This window comes from Amblyraja radiata, chromosome 20 (genome assembly GCF_010909765.2).
Source record: "Amblyraja radiata isolate CabotCenter1 chromosome 20, sAmbRad1.1.pri, whole genome shotgun sequence".
NCBI classification, from domain to species: Eukaryota; Metazoa; Chordata; class Chondrichthyes; order Rajiformes; family Rajidae; genus Amblyraja; species Amblyraja radiata.
Window position 1 is genome coordinate 42,323,738 of NC_045975.1, and position 26,872 is coordinate 42,350,609.

The following is a 26,872-nucleotide window of genomic DNA, read 5'->3' on the forward strand; positions in this document are numbered from 1 at the left end:
GGCTTCTGTAAATTGTTCCTTGTGTGCAGGACATAACTAGTGTACGGGGTGATCGCTGGTCAGTGCAGACTCAGTGGTCAGTGCAGAAGGGCCTGTGTCAGAGATGTATCTCTAAATCTAGAGAACAGCTTCTTCCCTACAACCATCAGGCTATTAAACATTATAACCTCCAAATAGGCTCCAAACTATATCGTGTTGGGGACATTATTTTTGCACTATTATTGTCTATTTGTATTTATCATATACATACTGAACCTGTTTTTGTTGTTTATTATCGGTTTTACATAGCACTATATATTCTGTTGTGCTGCTGCAAGTAAGAAATGTATTGATCTGTTTTGGGACATATAGACAATAAAACACTCTTGACTCTTGAAACATGAAAGTCATTGTGAAAATGGGGTCAATGAAAGAGCGTTCACGTCGCGGCCCTGTTTCCACCAATCTTTCCACCGTAACGCACAAGAAGCGCAAGACAGGCATCATTGTATGCAGATGCCGAGAAGTGTGTTCAGCTCTGACAAGAAGAAGATTGTGAAAATGAATATTTGTATCTGTAAGAATCTGAAATCTGTGGAATGAAATTTAAACAAATAGTTAAATTAATTGCCGACACTAAGGACTGCAGATACTGGCTTTCATAAAAAAGACATAAAGTGCTGGAGTAACTCAGCGGGTCAGGAAGCATCTCTGGAGAACATGGATAGGTGATGTTTTGGGTCGGGACCCTTCCTCAGACAAATAATTTGTCACTGCTTTCGCCTTCAAGGTTACTATATTATTAATTCATTGTATTTTTGATCATTATATATTATTTGTGTGTTATAGTATTTATGGACATGCTATGCTATGCTGCAGCTAGTAAAACATTCATTGTTCTGTTTTCACTACATATCACTCAAGACACTTCTATCGGGACTCTCTTGGCTAAAGATAGACACAAAGTGCTGGAGTAACTCAGCGGGCAGGCAGCATCTTTGGAGAAAGGAAATAGGTAACATTTCATGTCGAGACCCTTCTTCAGAACCTCGATCCAAAACGTCATCTATTACTTCTCTCCAAAGATGCTGCCTGACCCTCTGAGTTACTCCAGCATTTTGTGTCTATCTTTGGTGTAAACCAGCATCTACAGTTCCTTCTTACATACTCTCTTGGCTAATTTTGCCAAAAGCTGGTATCCTGAGTCAGTATGCATTGTGTGTGTCTGCGGTTTCTTCCAGTACTAATTGCTCTAAGACCCTTTTCCCTCAGAGGGTGGTGGGTACATGGAACAAGTTGCCCGAGGAGGTAGCTGAGGCAGCATTTTAAGTCTGAAGAAGGGTCCCGACCCTATTATTTTCCTCCAGAATGCTGCCTGACCCACCGAATTACTATCTATCTTCAGCATTTAAAAGACATTTGGACAGGTATGTGGATAGGAACGGTTTAGAGGGATTTGGGCCAAATACAGGCAGGTGAGTCTAGCATGGACGGGACATCTTTGTCGACATGGACAAGTTGGGCCAAAGGCCCTGTTTCTGTGCTGTGTAACTCTATCATATGGGATAGGCATATTCCTTCTTTCATATAACTTTGCATCCCTCTTTTCCAAGCAGAAATAGATTCAGAGCAGGAGAGTTATCACAGGAGATAGAAACAAAATGCTGCAGTAACTCAGCATCTCTGGAGAAAGAGAATAGGTGACGATTCAGAACATTCTTCAGACTCGTCAGATTACCACAGGAGGAGTCTGCCATCGATGTTACATTGCAGAAGCTTCTCTGAAAATGACTGCAGTGCTGATCACGTCGATAAATCAGAAGCGGAAAAGAAAAGTAGACTGCAGTTGAAAAAAACTGGCACCCCTTTAATGAACTATTTTTTAAAGGATTGTTTAAAGTGCCTGTATACTGCCAGGGGGAATTAAGTTGCTTAATTTCAATAGAATAGATGTCATTTACTGCCACTAGTTTGAGTTTTAGCACAAGGTTTAGTTTTAATTTATTATCACGTGTACCAAGCTGCAGTGAAAAACTTTTGTTGCGTGCTAACCAGTTGGTGGAAAGACAATACATGATTACAATGGAGCCAATTACAGTGTACAGATACATGATAAAGGGAATCATGTGAATATCATTTAGTGCAAGGTAAAGTCAGTAAAGTCCGATCAAAGATAGTCCGAGGGTCACCAGTAAGGTAGATAGTAGTTCAGCGCTGCTCTCTAGTTGTGGTAGGATGATTCAGTTGCCTGATAACAGCTGGGAAGAAACTGTCCCTGAATCTGGAGGGGTGTGTTTTCACACTTCTTCACCGTTACCCTGATGGGAGAGGGGAGAAGAGGGAGTGGCCAGGATGCGACTCGTCCTTGATTATGCTGCTGGCCTTGCCGAGGCAGCGTGAGGTATAAATGGAGTCGATAGAAGGGAGGTTGGCTTGAGTGATGGTCTGGGCTGCGTCCACACAACAAGCTACAAAAATGAAGCTCCTATTGTTTCCTGGCGGGACTTACCAGTGACAAAGCTATAAACGTGCTTCATTTGTAAAACCATTAGAGACTGGTGATTGACATCACTAATCACCGCATATTAACTGCTCCATTATTCTGCTTGTTTACAGCTGCTCATGGGACCTAATTGACATAAAATGGGGGCATTTTAAACTAAAAAGAACAAATGATAAATCTGGGACATGAAGTTGTCATTCCTTGCAGTTTGCAATGCATCGTTCTATTTTACTGACATAATACTAATTTCATTCTCAGTGCTCAGATCTCACTTGATAAGGTTTAGGTTTATAACTGTCACACATGGAAATATCAAAGACTAGAGGGCATCGCTTTAAAGTGAGTGGGGCAAACTGTAAAGAACATGTGCGGGGCAAGTTTTTTACACAGTGTTGAGTGTCTGATGTGCACTGCCAAGGGTGTTGGTGGAGGCAGGTTTAGGGTTGGTGAAAACCTTTTAATAGTGTGTTATCTGATCAAATCATAAAGAACTCCACATGAATACAATCAAACCAAACTTAACAACAACAGGCAGAGTGAAGAGAAAATGTATCTGCACTGTTTTCTTGTCTTCTGTTTTTTACCTGTAGAGCTGGTTCACCGGTTCACCCACATATCACCGGTTCACCCACATATCACCAGTTCACCCACACATCACCAGTTCACCCACATATCACTGGTTCACCCACATCACCAGTTCACCCACATATCACTGGTTCACCCACATATCACTGGTTCACCCACATAATTTTAATACTGCTGACATTTCCCTCGACTCAAGCCCTTCCTTGGTTTTGTTTCTATTCTCCACTCTGGTGTGTTACACTTTGATATCACCTCCTGTATCATCATTTCTCAACAGATACCAAAGATGCCAGCACCTCTTTCCTCAGAACTGCAAAAATCTAGCGCAATATTTGCACCACAAGAGACAAAAAATGTTCCCTTAATAAACCCCTAATTAGTGAGGACTTTTGTTACATCAAGCCAGCTATCTGCAGTCAATGTGGAGATCATTTCAGATTTAACAGACCTCATGGTGAACAAAGATTTGCCTGAATGATGTAATTGACAGGAACAAGTTCAGCTGGTCTGAAACCACAGTGGGGACCACACACATGCACTCTCACACACATGCACACACACACACACGCATGCTTGCACGTGCACATCCGCAGACTCACACACACACAAACATATCTGCACACACACGCACACATGAAAACAACCACCCACAAACGTACACACACACACACACACAAACTTGCATATGTATACACACACATGCACACATCTGCACACACACACAAACATCTGCACACACACGCACACAGAAACTCAATTGCACACACACAAACATGCACACACAAACACGCACACACACACACATCTTCACACACATGCACACAAATACAACCACACATGTAACGTGGATACATGCGCACACACATACACCTGCACATTCAACTGTGCACATACATACATATGCAGACACACATATATGTACACCCTTGCACGCATGCACATGCACACACATACATGCATGTATGCATGCACACACATGCACAGAAACATGTGCAAATGCATACACACACGTAAAAACACGCAGGCATAGAAGGGTCGTTCCGAAACATCACCCATTCCTTCTCTCCAGAGATGCTGCCTTTCCCGCTGAGTTACTCCAGCATTTTGTGTCTACCTTTGATTTAAACCAGCATCTGGAGGTCTTTCCAACACATAGTGTAGACACTCGCACACAGACACTTCATAACTATAGTTATCAATTGTTTCAGTTTATCATTTTCAAAACTAACCCCAATGTTTCCTCTGTGCAACCGGTACGTTTGCAATCCCTCCCCACTAAACAGCCGGCTTCCTTCTATTCTTTGGGTTGAAAGCAATGGGAACACTTAGGCCAAACGGTTAATAACATAAAGAAAGCTCACAACTCCAGCAATTACTGTCACCATTCATGAAGCTCAGCTATCATACACACTTACAATAATTAAAAATAAAATAGAAGATAATGACTGCATGATTAATGATTCATGATTAATTACAGGAAGCAACTTATGAATGTCACGTCAGCGAATTGTATGTCATAACAATGCCGTCGTCATTTGTTATCATGTCTCCCATAAATTATCATGTTGGCCGTAAACTGAGTGGAGGGAAAACAATGGCATTAAACGGAGAACCATGTTACAACTACATCTGAGGTCATATTCATTATCATGTGAAAAATGATGACTGACTAACCCACTGTGTCATTCATTAAAAATCTGCTTATTTTCCATCCTGTCTTAATATGTCAGTCACACCACAGATACGGGTGGCCACGCTGGCGCTGCGATTGAGTAGCTGCCTTACAGCGCTTGTAGCGCCGGAGTTCCGGGTTCGATCCCGACTACGGGTGCTGTCTGTACGGAGTTTTGTGCATTCTCCCCGTGACCGCGTGGGTTTTCTCCAAGATCTCCGGTTTCCTCCCACACTCTAAAGACGTACAGGTTTGTAGGTTGAAGATAGACACAAAAAGCTGGAGTATCTAGGCGGGACAGGCAGCATCTCTGTAGAGAAGGAATGGGTGGCGTTTTGGGTCGAGACCCTTCTTCAGACCTCTCCAGAGATGCTGCCTGTCCCGCTGAGTTACTCCAGCTTTATGTGTCTATCTTCAGTTTAAACCAGCATCTGCAGTTCCTTCTTACACATACAGGTTTGTAGGTTAATTGGCTTGGGTTTGTATACTTGGTATAAGTGTAAATTGTCCGTAGTGTGTGTGGACTTGTGTTAATGTGCGGGGATCGCTGGTCGGTGTGAACTTGGTGGGCCGAATTACCAACCGCACTGCATCTCTAAACAAAACTAAACTAAACTAAATTAAAATTTGCGGCCTGTCTCAAATCTGCTTGATTCTCGGCTTGTGTTCCTAAAAGGATAGCCAAATGTTCCTTCTTCTCACCGGTCCCGTCCGGCAGAAGGTGCAGAGGTTTGAACGTGTGCACTACCAGACTCAGGAACAGCTTCTTCCCCTCTGTTTTCAGGCATCTGAATGGCCCTTCCAAAAGCTAGAGTACTGTCCGATTCACCTCTACCCCATTGCGGACATTGGACTTTGTCTCTGGAACTGATGCGCTACAATGCGGGGAACTATATTCTGCACTCTGTACCTTCCCCTTTGCTCTACACACAAAAGCTTTCCACTATATCTAGGTGCCTGTGACAATGAACTAAATTGAACTGAATTGAACTACCTATTCTTCTTAAATTTGGTTTCATTGCATAATAATATGAATAATTATGCATAAGACGTTGGTGATTGTATAAGACGTTAGCGAGGCTGCATTTAGGGTATTGTGTTCAGTGCTGGGCACCATATTATAGCAAAAATGTTGTCAAGCTGGAAAGGGTTCAGAGAAGATTTACGAGGATGGTGCCAGAACTAGAGGGTCTGAGCTACGGGGAGAGGAGGAGTAGGCTGAGACTCTATTCCTTGGAGCACAGGAGGATGAGGGGTGATCTTATAGAGGTGTATAAAATCATGAGAGGACTAGATCGGGTAGATGCACAGGGTTTCTTGCCCAGAGTAGGTGAATAGAGGACCAGAGGACATAGGTTTAAGGTGAAGGGGAAAAGATTTAATAGGAATCTGAGAGGTAACTTTTTCACACAAAGGGTAGTGGGTGCTTAAAAAATCATGAGATCAGCTGATTGGTCCTCTCGCCTGTCAATCACCACTATGAAGGTAACGCCCCTGGATGCTTGGACGTGAGTCAGTCTCTCTGGAAGATCGCGAGAGGCCACAACTGTGATTCCAAGCTGTGAATCAACTGAACTGTGAGTCTGCAAGTGCTTGCAATAAATGATTTGTTAGCCCTTAATGACAATGCAATGAGTTGTTTGGCAATTTGGTGGCCTGCACTCTGCTTGAAATGCTATGAAATTGAATGCGGTGGCCTGCACTCTGCTTGAAATGCTGTGAAATTGAATGTGGTGGCCTGCACTCTGCTTGAAATGCTGTGAAATTGAATGTGGTGGCCTGCACTCTGCTTGAAATGCTGTGAAATTGAATGTGGTGGCCTGCACTCTGCTTGAAATGCTGTGAAATTGAATGTGGTGGCCTGCACTCTGCTTGAAATTGAATTTCAAGGAATAGCCGTGAGTGAACTGCCAGCCCACCAGCCTTGAGTGACTGAACTGCCAGGCCACCAGGCCTGAGAGACTGAGCTGCCAGCCCAACAGCCCTGAGTGACTGAGCTGCCTGCCCACCAGCCCTGAGTGACTGAGCTGCCAGCACACCAGCCCTGAGTGACTGAGCTGCCAGCTCACCAGGCCTGAGTGACTGAGCTGCCAGCCCCAGAATCCATTTGGCCCACAATATCCATACTAGCCCTCTGGAAACCAGTCCCTAGGCCCACAATACCCATACTAGCACTCCAGAAAGCCCCCCCCACCCCACTGGCCACCAATATTGGAGTTGGTGGAGAGGTGGAATATTGCGTTGGGGGACCAGCCCTCCCATGTGAACATGGGACCCAACGGGTCCCACTTAGTCTAGTTATACATAAATGTAAACCAGGCATTCACAGCTCAGACACATTTGCTTCAGAAACTGCAAGCAGCAAACCTGGAAGAGATACTGCAACAATTAGCTTGGTATCTTGTTTTACATAGTTCATTGTGATGGGTTCAGTGGCTCTGGTAACATAATATCTGTCAGTGTTCAACATGCAGCGAGGAATTATAAAAGAATTAGTTCACATCATATTTCCACAGAGTCTTTATGGCTTTTGTTTTTAAATTGTTGTCATTTAATTAACTATTTACTTGTTTCATTAGTGGAAATCAACATTTATTATCTCCTATCCTGTCCCATAACAGACTTTATCACTTAATAAATGTAATAATCTGCGATGGGCAGAATTTATTGTGCCAAACTTTACGATTGTCTTTATGGCTAGTGTTTATTACTTAATAGTAAAATGTTTGTTGCATTGTAAAGTCTGAATCACTACCATGCACAGAATTGAGCTACTGGTGAAATCGCCAGTGAGATGGGTTGTTTTGTGTCCTGCATAAAAGATTTTCCTACTAATGGGTCTATCTGGAATCCGAGACATTGTCAGGTTGTCAAATAAAATGTATTTGTTAGATGTTGGATTGCCTCGCAGTGCCAGACACCCAGGTCCGATACACACCTCTGGTGCTGTCTGTGTAGAGTTTGCACGTTCTCCCTGTGACCGCGTGGGTTCCCTCTCAGTGCTCCAGGATCCTCCCACATCCCAAAGATGTGCAGGGTTGTAGGTTAATTGGCCCTCTATAAATTGCCTCCAGTGGGTAGGATAGAACTAGAGTATAGGTGATTGCTGGTCGGCACGGCCTCGGTGGGCCGAAGGGAGTAGGTGGGAATGTGGGATAACATGGCAGCAGTGTGAATGGGTGATGGATGGTCAGCATCGGCTCAGTGGGTCGAAGGGCCTGTTTCCGTGCTGCATCAATCAATCAACAGGAGCACAAATGCACAGCAAAACATTGGGGGTAGGAAGGAACTGCAGATGCTGGTTTCCACCAGATATAGACACAAAATGCTGGAGTAACTCAGCGGGACAGGCAGCATCTTAGGAGGGAAAGAATGGGTGACATTTCGGGTCGAGACCCTTCTTCAGACTGAGAGTCAGGGGAGAGGAATATGGAGACCATGGTATTAATGGATTGTTGTTACCAATCTGGCTACTAAAGTGTACAACATAAAATGTTTAAGAAGGAACTGCAGATGCTGGAAAATCGAAGGTAGACAAAAATGCTGGAGAAACTCAGCGGGTGCAGCAGCATCTATGGAGCGAAGGAAATAGGCAACGTTTCGGGCCAAAACCCTTCTTCAGACTAAATGTTAGTTGATATTCGTCACAACAATAAATGGGCAGAAGATGGCAGTGATGAGTGATCAGCTGTGATCTCACTGTGAAGGCCATCACATTCAGCCCCTGACTGACATGCAAGGTAATCTCACTCTTACCAGCAAATTCATTAAAGTGGTTTCCAATGTCGTAGGCCTGGTAGTTGTAGCCAGCGTATTCATAATCGATAAACTTTACTTCTCCTATGAAAGAGAGGAACATTTATCAGTTATCCTTTAATCAATGAGCTGCAATTTCTCATCCTAATATTAATCCAAAAATTCTGCTGTTGCCTGTTGGAAAGAGAAACAGAGTACATGTTTCAAATCGATGATATTTGATTAGAACCTTTTCATTTCATTAAGCTGGAAAGAATGCAGAGATTTATAAGGATCCAGCCAGGATTCGAAGGCCTGAGCTATAGGGCGAGGTTGGGCAGGCATATTCCATGGAGCACAGGAGGCTGAGAGGTGATCTTAAAGAGGTGTATAAAATCACGAGGAGAGTAGACAGGGTGAAGGCAGAGAGACTTTTATCCTGGTTAGGGGAATCTAGGAACAGAGGATATAGGTTTAAGGTGATAGGGGAACTTGCTGCCAGTGGAGATAGTTGAGGCAGGTACTATAACATTTAAAAGACATTTGGACAGGGACATGGAAAGGAAAGGTTTAGAGGGATATGGGCCAAACACAGGGAGATATGGACCTTTGTCAACATGGATGAGTTGGGCCGAATGGCCTGTTTCCGTGCTGTTTGACTCAATTACGCTATAACTATTTCTGTTGATAAGTTATCTGTTAATTTACCTGTTGAATTTTTCCAGCATTTTTCTGTTAGGTCCTTTGTAATAAAATGGTCGCATGTGCTCTTTACCACATCATGACCCTTTGTTCCCTCACCCATTTATTGACGAGCTGGAATTAGTTCCACAGGTGACTATAGGGCTGTCAAATGGGGGAGCTCACCAGATTTCAAAAAGCAGCCTTTAAGATTCTGCCTCTCGAATCGAATCGAACGAAAGTGTTGGGAGAGCGGCCATTTTGAAACAGTCCACTGAATCAGTGGCTGAGTTGAGCTGAGTTCCAAGTGTGGACTTTGAGAGGGAAATGCGAGGCATTGTCTCGAGACGATTCGGCGAGGAGGCTGAGCAGTGAAAAGGTGAAATAAGGTGAGGTCTTTCTAACTTTCCTTTAGCTTTAGAGATACAAATCCTTCAGCCCACCGAATCCATGCCGACCAGCGATCACCCCGTACACTAGCACTATCCCACACAACAGGGACAACTTACAATTTTTTAACTAAGGCGTGTGGAAGGAAACTGGAGCACCCGGAAGAAACCCATGCGGTCACGGGGAGAACGTATGAACTCCATACAGACAGCACCTGTAAGTCTGAATGGAGCCCAAATGCAGATCTAGCACTGCGCCACTCTGCCGCTGTTTCCTATTTCCTCCTGCTGGATGTGGGAGATCAGGGAAACCTATAGTTTCCTTGTGTAAGAAAGAACTGCAGATGCTGGTTTAAATTGAAGATAGACACAAAATGCTGGAGTAACTCAGCGGGACAGGCAGCATCTCTGGAGAGATTGAATGGGTGACGTTTCTGGTCGAGACCCTTCTTCAGACCTGAAGAAAGGTCTCGACCTGAAACATCACCTGTTCAGACAGGTTCTTCAGACCTGAAGAAGAGCCTTGACCCGAAAAATCACCCATTCCTTCTCTCCAGAGATGCTGCCTGTCCCGCTGACTTACTCCAACATTTTGTGTCTATCCCCATAGTTTCCTTACCGCCTTGAAGGCACAGCAGCAACAACATCGTATTAAAGTCTTAAGGGCCTGTCCCACTTGGACGACCTAATCCACGAATTTAGACGACTATAGACGAAAAAAATGTCAAGGTCGTGTTGACTCGCCAAAGTAAAAGACCCCCTACGACTATGTCTACGACCTCCTACGACCCCCCTCGACCTCAGTCTTCCACACCTAAGACCAACTCCGACTAGCTACGAGTGGTAAATGATCACATGATAAAATTATGTCATGTTTGCATTTTTTTTCTCGGGCCAGTTACCGACCTACGACTACCCACGACTACCATCACGACCTACTATGACCTACCTACGACCTACCTGCGAGTAAAAAGTATCGATATTTTCAATGCCAACCTTTTTTTTACTCGTGAACATTTTTCATCAGGCTGGAAAAAATGCCACGACCTACTTGAGGCCACGAGTACGCGGAGGCCACTCACGAGCATGAGGAAGAGTTACGAAGACCTCCTACGATCTCGTGGCGACCATGCTGCGAGTATGAGTCAAGGGCAGAGGTCGCCAATTAGGTCGTGAAAGTGGGACAGGGGCTTTAGACTAAAGAAACCGTCACCCACCTTTTTTCCAGAGATGCCGCTGCCTGATCTGCTGAGTTACTCCAGCACTTTGTGTCTAACATTGTATTAAACCTGGGGTTAGTGACAGGGGCATTTGTTAAAGGGCTGCAGGAGAGGTACAATGGAACATAACAATGCAGGGATTTGAAGGTAAGGATGAGAAATGTAAGCCAAGAAACTATTTGATCCAGCCCTTCAGTAGGACAGCAACCATAGAAGTGCTGGGTGAATTAGACTTGTTGCACGAATAGCAACTGCAAAGCAAAATCTGTTTGTGATAAGGTCTTGGTGAGGTGCCTCCATTGACAGGTTCGAATCATTTTCAGGTGACTTTGTAACCTGTGGCCTGGTTCTTAGTGTCCATTTAGCTTGTGCTTTGTGTAAAGACAATCCCTGTTAAATACCAGTTGCAGATTCTTTTGCACGCTCCCTCAGAACCCTCTGCTCTCTGAGGATAATGCGGGATGTCAGAAAAGTTATTTCAGAACACGAAAGAAAACAAATATATACTTTCAGGAGCTGCTGTCGATCCTGAGATACGAGCAGTAGTCTCGACAAGTAAGTCTAGGTCGGCAGTTTCCTTTCAGTTTATACACTGAGGCATATAGAAAGTGACATTAATGTTTCACAGAGTAAGATGCAATATATGGGTCAAAATAACAGAGAGGGAAACATAATCTGTTAATGGCCGATTATGATGAGAATTTAAATGGATGAGTAATCTATCTCTGCAGTTAATGTACACGCTATGTTCCTTGTCTGTTCTGATCAAATAATGTATATAAACAAAGCCTGTAAATGCACAGGCTAGGCTGCTAAATAGTCAGATCACTTTCAGAACAAATCCTTGATGTTATGCAGGGCACATGAACAGTTCTTCGAAAGAGAAAAACATTTCTGTTCAGCACTGGGGTCTTACATTAAAAAAAAAACGGAAGGTGCTAGAAGGGCTCTGGAGAACTGGCTCTAAGTGGGGAAAAAATTAAGAGCTAACCTTTCACAGAACGTAAGGCAGCACAGCACAGGAACTAGCCCTTTGGCCCACAATGACTGTACTCAACATGACGCCAAGTCTAACTCATATCTGCCTGCATGCAATCAATATCCCTATAGTCCCTGCATATCCACGTGCCTATCCAAAAGCCTCTCAAACACCACTATCGTATCTGCCTCCACCACCGCCCCTGGCATCCAGTTCCAGGCGCCCACCACCACCTGTGTAGAAAAACCTGCCCCGCACATCTCCTTTAAACTTCGCCACTCTCACCTTATAGCTCCGCCCTCTAGTAATTGATATTTCCATATGGGGAAAAAAGTTCTGATTGTCTACCATAGAACCATAGAAACATAGAAAATAGGTGCAGGAGGAGGCCATTCGGCCCTTCGAGCCAGCACCGCCATTCATTGTGATCATGGCTGATTGTCCCCTATCAATAACCCGTGCCTACCTTCTCCCCATATCCCTTGACTCCACTAGCCCCTAGAGCTCTATCTAACTCTCTCTTAAATCCATCCAGTGATTTGGCCTCCACTGCCCTCTGTGGCAGGGAATTCCATAAATTCACAACTCTCTGGGTGAAAATGTTTTTTCTCACCTCAGTCTTAAATGACCTCCACTTTATTCTAAGACTGTATCCTATCTATGCCTCCCATAATTGTACATACTTCTATCAGGTCTCCTGCTTTTCAGACAAAACATCCCAAGCCTGTCTGACCTCTCTCTCCATGTGGCTAATACCCCCGAATCCAGGCATCATTTTAGTATATGGCAGGAAGGAACTGCAGATGCTGGTTTACACCGAAGACAGACACACGATGCTGGAGTAACTCAGTGGAGAGAAGGAATGGGTGACGTTTCGGGTCGAGGCTGAAGAAGGGTCTCGACCCAAATCATCACCCACTCCTTCCATCCAGAGATGCTGCCTGTCCCGCTGAATTATTCCAGCATTTTGTGCCTGTCTTCTAGTAATAGCATTACACTATTTCTTCTGATAACAATACCCGTTCTAATGTTGCCACTTTACACCTTAATCTGCAAAAATAACTCTTCCAACACTAATTCCAGTGGAATGCTCTTCTTGGTAGCAATCCCTGCATCTCCAAAGTCATGTGGCTATTTGAGAGAGTTTGGCATTGTGAGACATGATGTCAATTCAAGGACACTTACGTTAGTTTGATCGTGTTAAATGTACCTTTCTCTTCAACGTGGATAATGTTGTTGCACAGCAGATCATTATGGCACAGAACCAATGGGGATTTCATTTGCAAAAGGTGTTCTTTGAGCACTTCAATCTCAGTGATGAGAATGTCAAAACTTGGCACGCCGCTCAATTCCATGGAACTGGGGATTAAATAAATAACAAAAATGCAGTTAAGTACAGCAAAAATAAGTACTGGAGTGGCAGTTGCCATTGTACTTCAGAGATCTGCATCTAATGTTGAAGAAATATTAGCTACATGAAGCTTTAAGATGTTCATAAGACATAGGAGCAGAATTAGGCCATTCGGCCCATCGAGTTTACTCCGCCATTCAATCGTGGCTTATCCATCTTTCCCTCTAAACCCTATTCTGCTGCCTTCTCCCCGTAACCTTTGTCAGCTTTACTAATCATGGACCTAGCAATCTCCACTTTAAAAAGACCCAAAGACTTGGCCGCCACATTCTCATCAGTGAGAATGAAGGGCTTAAATAAAAAACCTTTTCCAAATTAAATCTTCAATGGTAGGTAGACAAAATTGCTGGAGAAACTCAGTGGGTGCGGCAGCATCTATGGAGCGAAGGAAATAGGCAACGTTTCGGCCCGAAACGTTGCCTATTTCCTTCGCTCCATAGATGCTGCCGCACCCACTGAGTTTCTCCAGCAATTTTGTCTACCTTCGATTTTCCAGCATCTGCAGTTCCTTCTTGAACATTAAATCTTCAATGGTTTTGTGCCATAAAGATCTGCTGCCTAATATTATAATTTACAATGAATTCCACAGATTCACCACCCTAGAGTCATAGAATCTCTCAGTGCGGAAACAGGCCCTTCAGCCCAACATGTCCATGCCAACCAAATCCCATTTACTTTCATTTGGCCCATTTCCCTTGAGACCGTTTCTATTCAAGAAATATTGTGTTGGAACCACTTAGACATTGATGAACAGCAAAACAGCTCAGTGGTTCCAGGCAGTTTGTTTTATCCAGGAAGTACTTAGACAAATTGTGAAAAATATCACCGTGGTTACAGTCTACCAAGGTCCAACACAGAAGAAACTGCATTTCCCTTCTTTCTAAGGGTCCATTTTCTCCTTCCACTTATTAAGGTGCCTGTACGTTTTGTTATTCTTCTTCTTTTGTTCCATTTGTTGCACCTTTATTCACTGATACATAAGGGAGTAAAATTGTTCCATAAAATATTCACTGACATCTGTACGAATTAGTGACCCTTTCTATCATGTTATATGGTTATATCCTTGACCTATATGTAGACCATAGAACACAGTATAGCATTCGAACACACTGAAAATGATGCCAAGTTAAACTGATCTCCTACGCCTCTACATAATTGATGGCCCTCCATTCTCTGCATATCCATATGCCTATTTAAAATCCTCTTAAACACCACTATGGTATCTGACCTGGGGCTTCAACATCGGGAGAAAATGGTGCAGAGGAGAGAAAAGACTTTGCCTTCCATCACAGTGAGGAGGAGAGTCACTGTGATGGATGTTTGTGTGAATTGAATTGTTTTTATGTCTTGTAGGAATTGTTTTGTTTGTATGGCTGTAGAAACGGAGTTTCGTTTGAGCCTCACTGAGGTTCAAATGACATGGAATAAATATTGTATTGTATTGTATTGTATTGACTCCACCACCACCCCTGGCAGCACGTTCCAGGCACCCACCACATCCTTGTAGCTAATATTCTCTAATCTAGGCAGCATTGTGGTAACCTCTTTTACACCCTTCCCGAAACCTCCACATCTTTTCTGTAATGGGGTGACTAGAACTGCACATAATACTCCAAATATGTTTTGAACAAAGTAGCATAAAGTTTCAATATGCCTTCTTGATTCTTGTTCTCAACGACACGAGCAATGAATGTTATATCATTTATTTATAATTACACATATATAAATTTGTTATCAATTGCACTGTTTAAGCAGTGCGGCAGGTTACAAGGCAATGTTGTGGTAGATGTTGGATGTCACTGTTTTGTAGATTAAACTGTGTTTTGTTTAGTTTAGTTTATTGTCACGTGAACTGAGGTATAGTGAATGGCTTTTGTTGCGTGTTAGCCAGTCAATGGAAAGAATTTACATGATTACAATCGAACCATCCACAGTGTACAGATACATGATAAAGGGAATAATGTTTAGTGCAAGATAAAGCCTAGTAAAGTCTAATTAAAGATAGTCCATTTTGTAGGTTTCCTCACTCTAGCAATGGAGGAGGCCCAGCACAGAAAGGACGGTGTGGGAATGGGAAGGGGACTAAAGAAATTCCTTTGTTTAAGAAGGAACTGCATATGCTGGAAAATCGAAGGTAGACAAAAATGCTGGAGCAACTCAACGGGTGAGGCAGCATCTATGGAGCGAAGGAAATAGGCAACGTTTCGGGTCGAGACCCTTCTTCAGACCCGAAACGTTGCCTATTTCCTTTGCTCCATAGATGCTGCCTCACCTGCTGAATTTCTCCAGCATTTTTGTCTACCTTCGATTTTCCAGCATCTGCAGTTCCTTCTTAAACAAAGGAATTTCTTCAGTCAAAGGGTGATGAATCTGTGGAATTCATTGTCACAGATGGTTGTGGAATTCAAGATTCAAGATTCAAGAGAGTTTATTGTCATGTGTCCCTGATAGGCCAATGAAACTTGCTTTGCTTCAGCACAACAGAACATAGTAGGCATGACTACAGAACAGATCAGTGTGCCCATATACCATTATATAAATATATACACACATGAATAAATAAACTGAGAAAGTGCAAATAAACAAATAATGGGCTATTAATGTTCAGAGTTTTGTTCGAGCCAAGTTTAATAGCCTGATGGCTGTGGGGAAGTAGCTATTCCTGAACCTGGTCGTTGCAGTCTTCAGGCTCCTGTACCTTCTACCTGAAGGTAGCGGGGAGATGAGTGTGTGGCCAGGATGGTGTGGGTCCTTGATGATACTGCCAGCCTTTTTGAGGCAGCGACTGTGAAAGATCCCTTCGATGGAAGGGAGGTCAGAGACGATGATGGACTGGGCAGTGTTTACTACTTTTTGTAGTCTTTTCCGCTCTATGGCGCCAAAGTTGCCGAACCAAGCCACGATGCAACCGGTCAGCATGCTCTCTACTGTGCACCTGTATAAGTTAGAGAGAGTCCTCCTCGACAAACCAACTCTCCGTAATCTTCTCTGGAAGTAGAGGTGCTGATGTGCTTTCTTAATAATTGCATTAGTGTTCTCGGACCAGGGAAGATCTTCAGAGATGTGCACGCCCAGGAATTTGAAGTTCTTGACCCTTTCAACCATTGATATAAACGGGGCTGTGGGTCCCCATCCTACTCCTTCCAAAGTCCACAATCAGTTCCTTGGTTTTGCTGGTTTTGAGGGCCAGGTTATTGTGCTGGCACCATATGGACTGTCGCTCAATCTCTCTTCTATACTGTGACTCATCCCCATCAGTGATACGTCCCACAACAGTGGTGTCGTCAGCGAACTTGATGATGGAGTTCGCACTATGATCGGCTACGCAGTCATGAATATAGTGTGAGTAGAGCAGGGGGCTGAGCACGCAGCCTTGAGGTGCTCCCGTGCTGATTGTTATCGAGGCTGACACATTTCCACCAATATGGAAAGATTGTGGTCTGTGAATGAGGAAGTCGAGGATCCAATTGCAGAGGGATGCGCAGAGACCCAGTTCTGCGAGTTTGGTAACCAGCTTTTTTTTTTTTTTTTTTAATCAAAAAATGTATTAAATTATTAAAAAATAATATTTACACTACAATAAAACAAGCAGGAACCCACCACCATAATACAATACAAACATATATCCATAATAAACTATTATACAATTATGATACAATCCTTATTGAGGATACATTCTACACCCTGCAAAGCCCAGCAGTCCCGGAACACCCTCAGGGTGCCAGTGGACAGGGCGTATTCCCTTTCTAACCGCACCCGGGCACGGACATATCCCCGGAAAAGGGGCAGGCAGCCGGCTCGGGTAGAGCCCTCCACCGTCTGGCGCCTTGACTCGCGGATGTCCAGCTTGGCCAGGCCCAGGAGCAACCCAACCAGGACATCTTCAGCCCTACCCTCTCCCCTACGCACAGGGTGCCCAAAGATGAGGATGGTGGGTGAAAAATGCAGCCAGAAGGCAAGGAGCAGCCCCATTAGATATTCAAACAGTGGCTGCAGCCTCACGCACTCGATGTACACGTGGTACACAGACTCTTCCAGCCCGCAACAGTGGCAGGCGGCTGGCGAGTCTGTGAACCGCGAGAGAAACAGATTGCAGGGAACACCTCTGTGCAACACCCTCCACCCCAGGTCCCCAATGTAGAGGGGGAGAATCCCTGCGTAGAGGGACCCCCACCGGGGGCCCCCCTCGCAACCGGAAGGCAACACCGACCGCCACTTGGTGTCTGAACAGTGGACCATGGTGAGGAAGTACAGGGTGTGGGGGAGGTGCCCTTACAGGACACGCCTCCCTGCGTCTCAGAGGGAGATGAAGGGTGTCGAGGAAAGGCGGCTCAAATTGTGTGGGACCGGTTCCCGGGAAGGATTACGGCGCCTGGGTCCGATGAATACTTCCGGCTGAGCGGGGGCTTGCTCAACCACAAGTACTCCACACGTTTGAGCCCCCCCCGACACCCGGTGGATCCCCCGACACCCGGTGGGAGGTAACCAGCATGGAGGGGATGATGGTATTGAACGCCGAGCTGTAATCAATGAATAACAGCCTGACATATGGGTTTTTGTTGTCCAAGTGGTCCAGTGCGGAGTGGAGGGCAGCGAGATCGCATCCACCGTTGATCTGTTGTGGCGGTACGCGAACTGCAGTGGTTTCAGGTTTTTGTCGAGGTAGGAGTTGATTTGCGCCATGATCAACCTCTCAAAGCACTTCATCACCACCGGCGTTAGTGCCACTGGTCGATAGTCATTGAGGCATGTCACCTTACTCTTCTTGGGCACCGGTATAATTGATGCCCTTTTAAAGCAGGTGGGAACCTCAGACCTCGGAAGTGAGAGGTTGAAAATGTCCGTAAAAACTCCAGCCAGTTGGTCCACACAGGTTTTTAGAACACGACCGGGTATACCATCAGGACCAGGTGCTTTTCGGGGGTTCACCCCTCTGAAGGATTTCCTGACATCGGCCTCTGTGACTGAGACTGAAATACCATCACAGCGAATGGGGGATCGGGAAGGCACATCAGTATTTTCCCTGTCAAAGTGTGCGTAAAACGCATTGAGCTCGTCAGGGAGTGATGTTTCGCCGACATTCGAGCTGCCTCCTGGTTTCACCTTGTAGGAGGTGATTGCATTCAGGCCCCGCCACAGCTGCCGAACATCTGTCTCATCCTGCAGTTTGGAGCAGAAGTCCCTTTTGGCCCTTTTGATGGCCTTACCAAGGTCGTATCTGGACTTCTTGTAGACCACTGTATCATCAGACATGAATGCCAGGTGTCTGGTCTTCAGAAGAGTGCGGATCTCAAAGTTCATCCAAGGTTTCTGATTGGGAAACACTCGGAAGGGTTTTGTAGGGATGCAGTCCTCCACACATTTCTTTATGAAGTCTGTAACGACTGGCGTATTTGTTCAAGTCCGTTGCCGAGTACTTGAACATTGCCCAGTCTACAGTCTCCAAACAATCCTGGAGTTGTTCCTCTTCCCCCCCCCCCCCCCCCCCCACCGACCAGCTCTGTGCTGTCCTCACTTCTGGGGGTGCGCTCTTCAATTGCTGCCTGTAGGCAGGAAGAAGCAGCACCGCGGTATGGTCGGACTTACCGAAGTGAGGGTGAGGGATAGAGCAATAGGCATTCTTGATGGTGGTGTAGCAGTGGTTGAGGGTGTTAGGTCCTCTGGTGCAGCAGGAGACATGTTGGTGGAAGTTGGGGAGTGATTTCTTGAGGTTTGCCTTATTGAAGTCCCCAGCAATGGTGGTAAATGCCTCGGGGTAAGACGTCTGGTGTTTGTTGACCATGGCGTGCAGCTCCTCCAGTGCCAGACGGACGTCTGCCTGGGGTGGGATGTAGACCGCGGTCAGGGTAACGGAGGTGAATTCTCTCGGGAGGTAGAAGGGGCGGCACTTCACCGCCAGGTGTTCGAGGTGTGGAGAGCAGGAGTTGGACAGGACTGCCACGTCTGAGCACCACGCAGAGTTGACCATGAGGCAGACGCCCCCTCCTCTCCCTTTCCCAAACGCCAGGGTATGGTCCATGCGGTGGATGGAGAACCCTTCAGGCTGGACCGCTGAGTCTGGGGAGCTGGGGGTGAGCCATGTCTCTGTGAAACAGAACACAGAGCATTCCCTCAGCTCCCTTTGGTAAAGCAGCCTTGCCCTTAAGTCCTCCACTTTACTTTCAAGGGACTGTACATTAGCCAGTAGGATAGTAGGGAGAGGGGGCCGAAGTCCCCTGCTCATCATTCTGACCTGAAGTCCTGCCCGTCGGCCACGTTTCCAGACACAATGGAGGCTTCCCCTTTGTTTCCAGGTACTGTGCTGTTTCTGCGGACCTGCGCTGGAACGGGGATTCCCTCACAGACGGCAGGTCCAACTCCGTAACGAACGGGGGTTCCCTCAAAGTCGGCAGCTCCTGCTCCGTTGTTCCTGGAAGATCCAGCCCGTCGGCTCTGGAGGTCATCCCGGGGTTTCCAGGTACCGTACCTGGGTTCCTCAGTTGGGTCGGGAGTTTTACAGCCAGCGTGGGAAAGTTTAAAGTCCGGGGCTCCCGCAGCTGCGGGAGATCGCGAAATCGCAAGAGCCTTCAGGTGCCCAAGCAGCTTGTCCGAAACGGCACCGATTACTGCCGTTTCCCTGATGTGGGTGAGTTGTTGGAAGTTGTAGGTGAACCGTTTATGTTCTGGTGCTTCGCAAAAGTCGCCGCAGGCAGGCGCCATCTTGCAGGACAAGCCAAGACAATGGGTATTTTTAAGGCGGAGATTGGCAGATTCTCGATTAGTGCAGGTGTCAGGGGTTATGGGGAGAAGGCGAGATGGAGCTGGAGCAAAATAGGGTTGGGAAGGAAAGATAGATCAGCCATGATTGAATGGCAGATTAGATTTGATGGGCTGAATGGCCTATTTCAGCTAGTTCCTAGGCTTATGAATTTATGGAAATGGTTAGCAAAGATAGAGTTTGGTTTGATTGTATTTATATTATCTGATCTGTTAAGATAGCTTGCAAAACAAAGCTTTTCACTGTACCTGTGACAATAGTAAACTGAAACCTAAATATAACTCCTGTAAGAAGGAACTGCAGATGCTGGTTCTAAAGAAGGGTTCTGGCCCGAAACGTTACCCATTTCTTCTCACAAGAGATGCTGCCTGTCCCGCTGAGTTACTCCAGCTTTTTATGCCTATATCTAACTTGGTCTAGCAGACATATTTTAACTGAGCATCCTTAATTAGTCCACCCCTATATTTTCCATCCTTGTTACAGGGAGGGAGGGCGGGCAGAATCAAGTTAGTTCACCAAATAAAGAAAAATATCACTTCATTAAATGAAAGGGAGTGATGTTTACAGGTAGCTCTGCCCAGCCGACAAGTAAAGAGCTGATATTGTGTGACCAATTACATGGTTCTTTGCTTCCAATATAGTTCCCGTGTCAGTCATTTTGAGCATATTTGGCTAAAACGGCACCAATGCCGGGAAAGGTTGACAATGAATTACATTGCACATCAGGCTTTCTATGTGTAAGAAGGAACTGCAGATAGACACAAAATGCAGGAGTAACTCAGCGGGTGAGGCAGCATCTCTGGAGAGAAATAATGGGCGACGTTTCGGGTCAAGGCCCTATTTTAGACTGAACTGCAGATGCTGGTTTACCCCGAAGATTGACACTGGAGTAACTCAGCGGGACAGGCTTCAGTTCAATTTTAATTTTCAGTTTTAGTTTTCGAGATACAGCGCGGAAACAGGTCCTTCGGCCCACCGAGTCCGCGCTGACCAGCAATCCCCGCATATTAACACTATCCTACAAACACCAGGGACAATTTACATGTATACCAAGCCAATTAACCTACAAACCTGTACGCCCTTACAGTGTGGGAGGAAACCAGAGCTCCCGGAAAAAACCCAAGTAGGTCACAGGGAGAAGGTACAGATCTATGGTCTTCTATCTCTGGATAGAAGGAATGGGTGACGTTTAGGGTCGAGACCCTTCTTCAGACTATTTCTGTCATCTAAGAGTCATAGAGTTACACAGCACGGAAACAGGCCCTTCATCCCAACTTGTCCATGCCACATCTATGCTAGACCTACGTTCGACTGCATTTGGCCCATATCACTCTAAACCTCTTCTATGCATGTACCTGTCTAAATGTCTTCTAAATCCTGTTTTCCAACCTGTTTCAACTACCTCCTCCAGCAGCTCATTCTATAAACCCACCATCCTCTGCATGAAACAGTTACCCCTCATTAAATATTTCACCCTAAACCTCTGCCCTTTAGTGGATACATGGAACTACAGATGCTGGTTTATAAAAAAAGGCACAAAGTGCTGGAGTAACTCAGTGGGTGAGGCAGCATCTCTGGTGTATCTGTATCAGAGATGCTGCCTAATCCTCTGAGTCACTCAAGCACTTTCAGTCTATTTTCTGTTCCCTTTGGTTCTTAGACAATAGACAATAGACAATAGGTGCAGGAGTAGGCCATTTGGCTCTTCGAGCCAGCACCGCCATTCAATGTGATCATGTCTGATCATCTCCAATCAGTACCCCGTTCCTGCCTTCTCCCCATATCCCCTGATTAAGGAAGTAGCTCCAGAAATAGTGGATGCATTAGTAATAATCTTTCAAAACTCTTTAGATTCTGGAGTAGTTCCTGAGGATTGGCGGGTAGCAAACGTAACCCCACTTTTTAAGAAGGGAGGGAGAGAGAAAACAGGGAATTACAGACCAGTTAGTCTAACATCGGTAGTGGGGAAACTGCTAGAGTCAGTTATTAAAGATGGGATAGCAGCACATTTGGAAAGTGGTGAAATCATTGGACAAAGTCAGCATGGATTTACAAAAGGTAAATCATGTCTGACGAATCGTATAGAATTCTTCGAGGATGTAACTAGTAGTGTGGATAGGGGAGAACCAGTGGATGTGGTGTATCTGGACTTCCAGAAGGCTTTCGACAAGGTCCCACATAAGAGATTAGTTTACAAACTTAAAGCACACGGCATTGGGGGTTCAGTATTGATGTGGATAGAGAACTGGCTGGCAAACAGGAAGCAAAGAGTAGGAGTAAACGGGTCCTTTTCACAATGGCAGGCAGTGACTAGTGGGGTACCGCAAGGCTCAGTGCTGGGACCCCAGCTATTTACAATATATATTAATGATCTGGATGAATTGAAGGCAATATCTCCAAGTTTGCGGATGACACTAAGCTGGGGGGCAGTGTTAGCTGTGAGGAGGATGCTAGGAGACTGCAAGGTGACTTGGATAGGCTGGGTGAGTGGGCAAATGTTTGGCAGATGCAGTATAATGTGGATAAATGTGAGGTTATCCATTTTGGTGGCAAAAACAGGAAAGCAGACTATTATCTAAATGGTGGCCGACTAGGAAAAGGGGAGATGCAGCGAGACCTGGGTGTCATGGTACACCAGTCATTGAAAGTGGGCATGCAGGTGCAGCAGGCAGTGAAGAAAGCGAATGGTATGTTAGCTTTCATAGCAAAAGGATTTGAGTATAGGAGCAGGGAGGTTCTACTGCAGTTGTACAGGGTCTTGGTGAGACCACACCTGGAGTATTGCGTACAGTTTTGGTCTCCAAATCTGAGGAAGGACATTATTGCCATAGAGGGAGTGCAGAGAAGGTTCACCAGACTGATTCCTGGGATGTCAGGACTGTCTTATGAAGAAAGACTGGATAGACTTGGTTTATACTCTCTAGAATTTAGGAGATTGAGAGGGGATCTTATAGAAACTTACAAAATTCTTAAGGGGTTGGACAGGCTAGATGCAAGAAGATTGCTCCCGATGTTGGGGAAGTCCAGGACAAGGGGTCACAGCTTAAGGATAAGGGGGAAATCCTTTAAAACCGAGATGAGAAGAACTTTTTTCACACAGAGAGTGGTGAATCTCTGGAACTCCCTGCCACAGAGGGTAGTCGAGGCCAGTTCATTGGCTATATTTAAGAGGGAGTTAGATGTGGCCCTTGTGGCTAAGGGGATCAGAGGGTATGGAGAGAAAGCAGGTACGGGATACTGAGTTGGATGATCAGCCATGACCATATTGAATGGCGGTGCAGGCTCGAAGGGCCAAATGGCCTACTCCTGCACCTAATTTCTATGTTTCTATGTTTCTATGATTCCGCTATCTTTAACAGCCCTATCTAGCTCTCTCTTGAAAGTATCCAGAGAACCGGCCTCCACCAACCTCTGAGGCAGAGAATTCCACAGACACACAACTCTCTGTGTGGAAAAAGTGTTTCCTCATCTCTGTTCTAAATGGCTTACTCCTTATTCTTAAACTGTGGCCCCTGGTTCTGGACTCCCCTAACTTCAGGAACATGTTTCCTGCCTCTAGCGTGTCCAAACTCTTAATAATCTTATATGTTTCAATAAGATCACCTCTCATCCTTCTAAACTCCAGAGTATACAAGCCCAGACGCTCCATTCTCTCAGCATATGACAGTCCTGCCATCCCGGGAATTAACCTTGTAAACCTACGCTGCACTCCCTCAATAGCAATAATGTCCTTCCTCAAATTAGGGGACAAAAACTGCACACAATACTCCAGGTGTGGTCTCACTAAGGGTCTGTACAACTGCAGAAGGACCTCTTTGCTCCTATACTCAACTCCTATTGTTATGAAGGCCAACATGCCATTTGCTTTCTTCACTGCCTGCTGTTTCCAGAAGATTCAAGCTGGAAAGAGTGCAGAAATGATTTGCAAGGATATTGCCAAGACTCAAAGGTCTGAGCTATGGGGAGGGGTTGAGCAGGCTAGGTCTCTATTCTCAACAGGAGGTTGAGGGGTAATATAATATAGCGATGTACAAAGTCATGAGAGGAATAGATCGGGTAGACACACAGAGTTTCTTCCCCATAGTAGTAGAATCGAGAACCAGAGGACATAGGTTTAAGGTGAGGAGGGGAAGCTTTAATGGGAACCTGAGGGGTAACGGTTTCACACAAAGGGTGATGGTGTATGGAACGTGCTGCCGGAGGAGATAGTTGAGGCAGGTACTATCGCAACATTTAATAAAAACATTTAGACAGGTACATGGATAGATGGGCCAAACGCAGGCAGGTGGGATTAGTGTAGATGGGACATGTTGGTCGGTGTGGGCAAGTTGGGCTGAAGGGCCTGTTTCCACACTGTATCACTATAACTGTATCATTGCTCATCCTCCTGCACTCCAAGGAACGAAGTCCTAGTCTGCCCAACCTCTCCCTGTCGCTTAGGCTCTTGAGTCTAGGCAACATTTCATAAAATGTAACTTATCATTTTAAATTGCATTAGGCGGCTCACCTAAATTTGTCAGACAAGAAGTTTATTGCTCAACATCCAGACTTACTGTGTCTTACGTTACTGCCCTTACATAATTTTCTTTTCTCCCTGGTGACAAATGAATCCAGAGATCATACCAGCGTTATGTGTTCAGTTTTACAACACAATGAAATGTGGCCTCTTCTGTTGGTCATATTCGCGGACTTCGTTAAATTTCCTCACCTTGTACAAAATTATCAAGCAATAATTTAAATGTTTAAATGCTTTCATTTTTTTAAATATTTGGAACAAGCATGCTATAAAGTATTAAATACAGATGTCTAAATAATGTCAACCAAATTCAGGAGAGGGAAAACAAAACATCTTGGGTATTCTGCTGCTTTTACTGCGAGCATTCACTGAAGTCCCCTGAGCTGAAATAAAACAGGAATTTTGATATTTGATGTGAAACTAAATCTCAAGGCTATAAAACAGAACTTCATTTTAGCTGCTGAACATATGAAGCTTGCATCTTTCTAAGCAGTCCCCTAATCCTTGCTTAGTGAAAAATAGGCTCTAAAATCCTCCCCGTGTCTCTGCATTTCTGTATGATTTACCATATCAAACTTCTAGTGCTAGTGAACATACACTTTGATATATTCTGACAAAATTCTCTGGTCTATTTTAATTCACACTTCACCCTGTTGCAAGTCCATGTAAAGCCTCAGAATATGTAGAAATGAGGCAAGAGTGGACGTTGGACTGCTGGAGAATGATGCAGGATAAAGAAATAGCAGAGGAGTTGAATAACTTTTTTGCATCAGTCTTCACAGTAGAAGACACCAGCAACGTGCCTGAAATTCAGGAGAGTTAGGGGTGGAGGTTAGTGGAGTGGCTATTACTAGGGAGAAGATGCTTGGGAAGCTGAAAGGTCTGAAGGTGGATAAGTCACCTGGACCAGATAGACTGCACCCTAGGGTTCTAAAAGAGGTGGCTTTAGATATTGTGGAGGCATTGATAGTGATATTTCAGGAATCACGAGTCAGGAGTGATCCCAGATGTTTGAAAAATTGCCAATATTACCCCGCTGCACAAGACGGGAGCAAGGCAGAATAGTGGGAACTATAGGCCGGTTAGTCTGACTTCGGTGGTTGGTGATATTTTAGAGTCCATTATAAAGGATGAGGTTACGGAGTACTTAGAAGTTCACTATAAAATAGGCCAAAGTCAGCATGGCTCTGTGAAGGGGAGGTCTTGCCTGACAAATTTGCTGGAATTCTTTGAAGAAGCAGGACAGACAAAGGAGAGTTGGTAGACGTTGTTTCCTTGGATTTCCAGAAAGCCTTTGATAAGGTGCCACACGTGAGGCTGCTAAGGAAGACGAGAGACAATGGTATCAAAGGGCAGATACTAGCATGGAAAGCAGGTTGGCTGGATGGCAGAAGACAAAGAGTGGCAATAAAGGGGGCTTTTTCTGGTTGGCTGCCAGTGACTAGTGGAGTTCAGCAAGGGTCAGTGCAGGGGCCGCTGCTCTTCACATTGTATAGTAATGATTTGGACGAGGGGATTGAAGGCATTGTGGCAAAGTTTGCGGATGATACGAAAATAGGTAGAGGTGGTGTAGAGAAAGCAGGGACTCTGCAGTGGACTTGGACAGGTTGGGAGAGTGGGCAGAGAAGTGGCAGATGGAATATAGTGTAGCAAAGTGTGGAGTCATGCATTTTGGTAGTAGGAATAAAGGATGGAACTATTTTCTAAATGTGGTGAGAAGCTAGACATTGGTGCAAAGGGGGTGCTGGTGCAGGCTTCCCAAAAAGTTAGTCTGCAAGTCGAATTTATGTCAAGAGGGCTTGTATACAAAAACAGTGGTGTAATGTTGAGGCTCTATAAGGTGTGGTCAGGACGCATTTGGAATATTGTCAGCAATTTTGGACACCATATCTGAGGAAGGATGTGCTGGCTCTGGAGAGGGTCCAGAGGTGGTTTACAAGAATGATCCCAGGAATTAGTTGGTTAACCTATGATGAGAGTTTGTCGGCACTGGGCATGTACTCACTGGAGTTTAGAAGAATGAGGGGGGACCTAATTGCAACATACAGAGTAGTGAAAGGCTTGGATAGAGTGGATGTGGAGCGGATGTTTCCACTTGTGGGAAAGTCTAGGACTAGAGGTCATAGCCTCAGAATTAAAGGACATTCTTTTAGGAAGGAGATGAGAAGAAATGTATTTGGTCGTAGGGTGATGAATCTGTGGAATTCTTTGCCACAGAAGGCTGTAGAGGCTGTCAGTGGATGCTTTTCAAGGCAGAAATAGATTCTTGATTTGCACAGGTGTCAGAGATTACGGGGAGAAGGCAGGAGAATGAGGTCAGGAGCGAGAGATAGATCTGCCATGATTGAATGGCGGAGTAGACTTGATGGGCCGAATGACCATATTGTACTCCTATTCCTCATGACCGTAAGACGTTTCATGCAAGATAAAGTCCAGTGAAGTCTG

The 26,872-nt window shown here is 45.1% G+C and overlaps 1 protein-coding gene across 1 annotated transcript in view; it reads right to left on the bottom strand.

Annotated features, from left to right (window-relative positions):
* The window catches only part of LOC116984349 (ethanolamine kinase 1-like), a 331,741-nt gene that overhangs the window by 119,155 nt on the left and 185,714 nt on the right, over positions 1-26,872 (bottom strand). Inside the window, exons 4-5 of the mRNA XM_033038497.1 lie at positions 12,954-13,102; positions 8,496-8,579 (exon numbers count right to left, since the gene is read on the bottom strand). Of these exons, the coding sequence (XP_032894388.1) occupies positions 8,496-8,579; positions 12,954-13,102 (233 nt within the window). The remainder of the gene's footprint in view (positions 1-8,495; positions 8,580-12,953; positions 13,103-26,872) is intronic.